At 40.4% G+C, this 7,500-nt stretch overlaps 2 protein-coding genes across 2 annotated transcripts in view; both read left to right on the forward strand.

The window, feature by feature from the left end:
- LOC144956250 (alpha-tocopherol transfer protein-like) overlaps nt 1-7,500 on the forward strand; it is a 33,897-nt gene that overhangs the window by 5,963 nt on the left and 20,434 nt on the right. The gene's annotated exons all lie outside the window — the stretch shown is intronic.
- The window catches only part of LOC144957078 (alpha-tocopherol transfer protein-like), an 18,534-nt gene that overhangs the window by 5,830 nt on the left and 5,204 nt on the right, over nt 1-7,500 (forward strand). The window contains 4 exon segments of the mRNA XM_078888044.1: nt 3,441-3,461; nt 3,464-3,516; nt 6,080-6,196; nt 7,348-7,458. Of these exon segments, the coding sequence (XP_078744170.1) occupies nt 3,441-3,461; nt 3,464-3,516; nt 6,080-6,196; nt 7,348-7,458 (302 nt within the window).

A 7,500-nucleotide genomic window follows, 5' to 3' on the forward strand; every position in this document is an offset into this window, starting at 1 on the left:
CAAACATGGATAATATGCCCTTGGAATCAACGTCTGTTCCCTATTGAACCGTTTCCTCTTTGTATTCATTTATCTTTGTGTGCTGCATTTCTAGAATATTTTTTTTACCATCTCATTTTCTTCCTTTTTACTGGCACGGATATGACCTAAATGCGTTGCACGCGCAGTAAAACCTTTAAAAAACAAAAACAAAAAACAACTCCATGGGCCGTATTGTTCCTCCATGGGCCGTATTGTTCCTCCACGGGCCGTATTGTTCCTCCATGGGCCGTATTGTTCCTCCACGGGCCGTATTGTTCCTCCATGGGCCGTATTGTTCCTCCACGGGCCGTATTGTTCCTCCACGGGCCGTATTGTTCCTCCACGGGCCGTATTGTTCCTCATCATCATCGTCATTGCCTTTTTCACCCTGGGTCAGGGTATAGGCCACAGACAAACAGTTTCCATCCTTCTCTATCCTGAGCCAACTTTTTTATCTCATTCCAGGTCTTACCACTTCTCTGTATATCAGCTTCTTTAATTCTTCTCCATGTTCCTCGTGGCCTTCCCCTTGATCTTCTGCCCTGAGGGTTCCAGTCCAATACTTTCTTTGTTATAGTTGAGTCATTCTTTCTAAGCGTGTGTCCAATCCACCTCCATCGTCTTCTTCCTATATCCTCTCCCACTGGTTTCTGCTGTGTTCTTTTCCATACTTCTTCATTTTTTATTCTATCCATCCATTTTATTCTGAGTAGCTTACGCATGCACCTGTTTACGAAAATCTGTACCCTCCTTATACATGCCTGTGATGCGTTCCAAGTTTCACATCCATACAGTAGGACAGACTTCACGTTTGAGTTGAAAAGTCTTAGCTTTAGTTGAAGGGAGATATCTTTAGTTCTCCAAACTCTGTTCAAAGATGTGAATGCAGCCTGTGCCTTTCCTATTCGTGCTTTCACCTCTGCTTCCGTGCCTCCATCCTTGTCAATTATACTTCCGAGATAGCAGAAAGTGTCTATATCTTCGAGTTCCTGATCTTTTACTTTGATCTGCTCCCTTTGACGCGTACCTATCCTCAAGACCTTTGACTTTGCAGGGTGAATTCTTAGACCAATTGATTCCGAGAGGCTGTTTATAATTGTGGTTTTTGCTTGCATCTGGTCCTGGGTGTGGGACAAAAGAGCCAGATCATCTGCAAAATCCAGATCATCCAACTGTGTCCAGGGGGTCCACTGTATCCCATTTCTTCTCCCTTTGGAGGTTTCCTTCATTAGCCAATCAATGACAAGGATGAACAGGAATGGTGAGAGCAAGCATCCCTGCTTGACACCAGTCTTAATTTCAAAGCTGTCAGTAAGCTGATCTTCATGTACAACCCTGCAACTTGATCCTTCATACATTTCCTTAATGAGGTTTACTATCTTTTCAGGGAGTCCATAATGTGCCAGAATTTTCCACAATGTTGCTCTGTCAATACTGTCGAAAGCCTTCTCGTAATCCAGAAAGTTGACAATAAGAGGAGAGTTCCATTCTATAGACTGTTCTACTATGACTCGCAGAGAGGCAATCTGGTCGGTGGTTGAACGGTTTTTCCGAAAACCTGCCTGTTCGTCCCGCAGTTTAGCATCTGTTGCATTCTTAATTCTCTCTAAAATAATACGGTTGAAAACCTTTCCTGGGATAGAAAGAAGAGTGATGCCTCGATAATTATTACAATTACTGAGGTCCCCTTTCTTTGGAAGCTTGATAAGATGTCCTTCCTTCCAATCCTTTGGGAATATCCCGTTATTCCAGATTCTCTCAAATAGTGGGTGCAGGGCCTCAGCATTTCTTTCCGCATCAACTTTTAGAGCCTCCGGTGGAATCTGGTCTGGTCCAGCAGCTTTCCCCCTTTTCATCTTGTTAATGGCACCCACAATCTCTGCTATCGATGGTGGATCACAGCTAATTGGTAGCTCATTCCTTGCAGGCAAAATTTCTGGCTGGTTGTCTGGTGGTGGTCTGTTCAGAAGGCAGTTGAAATGTTCCCTCCATCGTTCAGATTGAGCCTCTTTTCCAAAAATAGTTTTCCCATCTTTGTCTTTGACTGGTGCCTCTGGTTTCCCATATTTTCCAGCAAGTGTCTTGGTAGTTTGATAAAGGATCCTCATGTGTCCTCCAGTCGCTGCTGCTTCTGCTTTCTCTGCAAGTCTGTTCATGAATGCTTCCTTGTCTTTCTTCACAGATCTTTTGACTTCCTTAGCTATGGCTCGATACTGCTCTTGTGCATCCAGTCTTGAAGCCCTTGTTCGGCTTGCATTCACTTGTTCCTTCCTTGTTCTCCTCTTTTCAATAAGGTCCAAGGTGGTTGGACTTATCCATTCTTTATGTTCCGATTTCTTTACCCCCAATACCTCGTGGCAAGTTGTTATGTAGACTTCCTTGATCTTTGCCCAATGTGACTCTACATCTATGTCCTCCTCGAGCTCAGTAAGAGGTTGGAATCTATTACTCAATTGTAGTTTGAATTCCTCATTGTATTGTTCCTCCATGGGCCGTATTGTTCCTCCACGGGCCGTATTGTTCCTCCATGGGCCGTATTGTTCCTCCATGGGCCGTATTGTTCCTCCATGGGCCGTATTGTTCCTCCATGGGCCGTATTGTTCCTAAGGACTCCTTTTGTTTTTCTTTTGCAGTGCTTAATGGGCCCTCTAATTGATACTCTACTGTATCAGGTAGACACAATCCTTCCCCCGTCTATTTTATTTCAGAATTTTTGTGCACTTCCCCTACCCCCCCCCCCAACCACACACACACACACACACACACACACACACACACACATACTAAAAGAGAAAAACGACAACAACAACAACAAGAAAAAAAACAAAACAAAAAAAAAAAAAGGAAAGAAAAAAAAATCCCCTAAAACCATAGTAATACTGCTTATCAGTATATTTAATTAGAAAATGTCCAAAATATGAAATATGCCCATCTGTGGATTGGTGAATTTGTCAAATTGCACAACCCCCACATTCCCTCCCCCCCCCACCCCCCCCCCCACACACACACACAAGCCCACATAGCCACACATTTATCATTAGTTTTTTGTTTTTTTCTATGTATGTGTCATTGCTGTTTGCGTTTAATTATACTCATTAGAATATTTAATGTAAATGTTGCTGCTTGAAGCTCGGAGAAATATATAACAATGTGAAATTGAATGTAAGATTCAATTAACTTACAAAAACATATCAAATGAACGTTTCAGGTTTCCCCTTTATCAACAAAACAGGATGAATGAAACACCACAGATGAATGAGATAATGAGGTAATGGCGTTAATTTTTTTGTTGATAAAGGGGAAACCCGAAACGTCCATTTGATCCGTTTTTGTAATTAAATTGAAGCTTACATTCAATTTCCCATTGTTATTTATGAGAATATTTATTAGTTTTTATCCCTTGTTTCTCCCCCCGACAGCTCGCTGGGATCCAGACCGGTACGGATAATGGAAATTCCCAAGCTGTACTTTGTCATTTTAACAAAACTTTCCGAGGTTTGTAAGAACACAAGATAAGATTATTATTGGACTTACTTACTTATCCAAAAAAGCGACCACCTGAACTCTAGCCCTTCGGTTTTGTGCCATGACGTAGAAGTTAGACGTCTTTTGTAGTTGTTCCAGGTGACTATAAAGTGTGTTACTGATGCTTAGATTTGGTGGGAGGAATGTGCATCTCAGGTCTTCAAGAGGTTGACATTCAAGCAAGTGGTGTGTTACTGTTTCATTGGGTGCTGATATAGGGGCAGGGAGGGGATGTGTCTTTTGTAATCTTGCTTAAATGGTTGTTGAGCGGTATGTGTTGTGTACTTAGTTGAAAGATGATGCTATTATTCTTGGACACATTCAATGTCAATGAATGAGACAATGAAGATGAAAGAGAGACGACAGGATTGCATTGTCATTCATCTTTAGTGTTTCGTTCATCGTGTTTTGTTGACAATGGAAAAAAAAACAACATAATCTCGACATCATCCGTCTGAAGCCTCTGTTGTATTCCATTTTTGTTATTTATGATTTCAAACATGGACAGACAAAGCTTGTTAAAAATAAAACGAATAAAATTCCCTTTATTCATCCCCAAGGGGAAATTTGTCTTTATGGTTTATTCCAAGGGAAGACTGGAATAACCCAGGCGTCAGCCGCAGAGCAGCGCCGCAAAGTGAGCTAGGGCGAGGTGACTTGCTCAAGGCCACACAACGCACCGGCGGGTGATTGAACTCGGTACCTTTCGGGTAGGAAGCAAAGACCGTACCGCTGAGCCACGCTGCTCCTCTTATTTGGAATACAATCATCTAAGGGATAGAAACCCTCAAAGAAAAGGTCCCTGGTTCTACTAACCAAGAGGTTACGCAGCAGGCCAACAACCATGTGTGCCAGTTTTCCGGTTCATGCCGGAATTCCGGTTTCGCGATATCTCGAAGTCAAATACCTCCGGTTTCAGTGTTTTGAGTAAAATAATTTTAAAAATTAATAATGGTATAAACACGGTGATGAAATAAGAATAAAGTTTAGGCCGCATTTTCAGTAGGTACATTTTCAGGTTTGGCAAAGTGTCGAGATTTTAGTTTCAGGTTTCAGCACTTCTTCCTGCTGTCACCCATGCCAACAACCTTCTCCTGTAAAACTTGAGCAGGAGATTTTTTTATATATAGCGCAATATCTACTAAACATGCTCAAAGCGCTTTACAGGGGTCCCTCGCTGGAGAGAAAAAAAACAACAAAAACAAAACAGAAACAGTCATTTATAATATAGCAGAGTTGTCAAATCTTGTTTTCCTCTGTGATTTTTTCCTCTCATTATTTGAGAGTCTTTAAAATATCCAGGGGGTCCCGAGAGGTCAGTTGATTGATTTTACACACGAAGGGACTGAGTTCGATCCTGTGTGTGTAGTCGAGATTTTTTACATACTGACCTTTTCTCTGTCCACCCAGCAGTAATATGGGGTTGCTGGGCCTTAAAAACAAAAACAAAACAGGTTGGCAGTGCTACAGACACAGGCAGGAGGTCACTTGCTGTGTCTTCCATCTCCCATTCTGTTTTCCATTCTGTTCGATCTCGCGGAAACATTTTGAGACATGCCAAATACTTTTCTGACGTCTGTCTAGTATTTTAAAAGTTAAAAAAATATTATTTTAGTCCTTCAGAGTCTTTAGGCCCATGGAACCGGAGTTTATTCCAGTTTCTATAGCGTGAAACGGACAATAGCAATTGCTTGCTACCCTTTGGATAGCACGCTAGATCTGTCAGACCCAGCTACCCAATCACTGCTGGGTGGACATGGGAGTCACAAAAAAAATCTGCACAGCATCCGGAATCGATCTTGGTCCCTTTGCGTGTGAAGCGAGTGCTCTACCAATTGAGCTACTGGACCCCCAGTATTTTTTTAAAGTGATGTATTCATGCTTTTATTGTTTTTGAAACTGGCTGGAGAAAAACTTACGTTCAGTATTTCAGTATTCAGCATTTCAATTTTATCAACCAAGACAGATAATGGTGATGTTTCGGGTTTCCCCTTTATCAATAAATCACGATGAACGAAACACTAAGGACGAATGAGAGATGAGATAATGGCATTGTTTAGTATTTAGCCGTGATTATATTCATTTATGATATTTTTACATAGAAGAAAAACAAATTTATGTTTATATGTTGACCTAAAAAAAAAATGTTTTTTTTTTTTGTTTTGAAAAAAGTTTTAAAAAGCTACATTAAGACTTCAAAATCAAACAGCAATGAACGTAAATAAATCCAAAAGTCTGGAAAAATGAGAAAAGTTACTGTCATTGTTATCATTGATGTCATATTTATGGTTTATGTCATTTATATCATTGTTGTCATTTTTATCATTGTTGTCATTTTTATCATTGTTGTCATTTTTATCATATCATTGTTGTCATTTTTATCATTGTTATCATTTTTATCTTTGTTGTCATTTATATCATTGATGTCATTTATATCATTGTTGTCATTTTTATCATTTTCGTCGTTGCTGTCATTGCCGTTTTTGTCGATGTGATCAATGTTGTCATTGTTGTCTTTATCTCTATCGCACAGGAAGAGGAAACCCAAGTTAATGGCATCCACATCATCAACAATTTAGCCAATGTCACCTGGAAGCAGGGAAAACATTTAGGGCCTAGTTTGCCTAAATTCTTTCTGGCAGTCTTACAGGTAGGAAGTCTGGGTGGTGTTCAGGGTGGCAGGGAGGTACTTACTATGTCTTCTATCCCCTTATATCTGTTTTCGAACATGATTTCTGTCTTTTTCTTGGGATGAGATTACTTGGTTTTGTCCTGGCCCTGGCCGGATAACCTAGCTAGAAGGGAAACAGTCAAATTTATAGTTAGGGTTTTGGGAGATGATATATTTTTTTCTTGTAAATCATCTCTCTGTTAATCATGTATTGTTTTTGCTTTACATATGATTTGTAAACATTTGAGTATATTCCTCTTAGTGGGGACGGGACCTGTGCTTGTGTCTGGATGAGACTTTTAGGTGATCTTAAACCAAGTACTTTGATAATGTGCTCTTGGAATCTACATCTGTTTCCTATTTGAACCAATTCCCCTTTGTCATACCTTTTCTTAAGTGCTTTAACTTTAATTGTAATTCTATAACTTTTTACTATCCGTTTTCTTTCTTTTTACTGCCGCTGATATGACCTTAATGTGTCGCAAGCGCCTTAAAAACCCTTAACAATAAGAGATGAAGTGAGTAGAAAAGTGCCAGAAGACAATAGAGAATAAAACATTTTCGCGGTGGTGATGGGGTTTGAAACCGCGACTTTATTGGTACGACAACTCCGCCTGGTCGATGAGAGCGTGACTCTACCGTATGAGCTATCCACGAACCCAAAAAAAAATTCGTTTCAAACTCAGGTCATTCATTACTTTACTAGAGCCTTCTCTCACCGACTACTTTAAAACCCTTAAAAACATAAAAACAAAACAGGTTGGCAGTGATAGTCCTAGTGAAGATCCTTAGCTGAGAGAGACAGTCAAATGTATAGTACCTTTTTCTAACTAACGGGAGCTTTTATATAGCGCAATATCTACTAAACATGTTCAAAGCACTTCGCAAAGGGTCCCTTTACACTACAGAAGTTACCCACTAGCATTGATTGGGTAGCTGGTTCTCTTAGATCTGGTGGAAAGTGCCGTACGATAAAGTAGTATCTTAACCAAAGGATAGCAAGAAATTGCTATTGTCCATGTCCGTGCTAGAGAAACCGGCTTTATGGGCCTTGTGGCTCTGAAAAAGTACGACATGTGTATGTGTATGAGTTTTACCCTTGCTTGATTTATCTCCCCTTGCCTTTCCAGGATATGCTCCCCCTGAGACTTAAACGCAGCGACTACGTCCATGAACCGACTTTCTTTGACCTAGTTTTTCCCATCATCAAACAGTTCATGAAGGAAAAGCTGGTTAAAAGGGTAAGTGTTCGGTTCCAATAAGATCCCACAGTATCCGTTTGT

The sequence above is a fragment of the Berghia stephanieae genome, chromosome 11 (genome assembly GCF_034508935.2).
Source record: "Berghia stephanieae isolate SIO BIC M18660-M18661 chromosome 11, UCSD_Bste_1.3, whole genome shotgun sequence".
In the NCBI taxonomy this organism is placed as follows: Eukaryota; Metazoa; Mollusca; class Gastropoda; order Nudibranchia; family Aeolidiidae; genus Berghia; species Berghia stephanieae.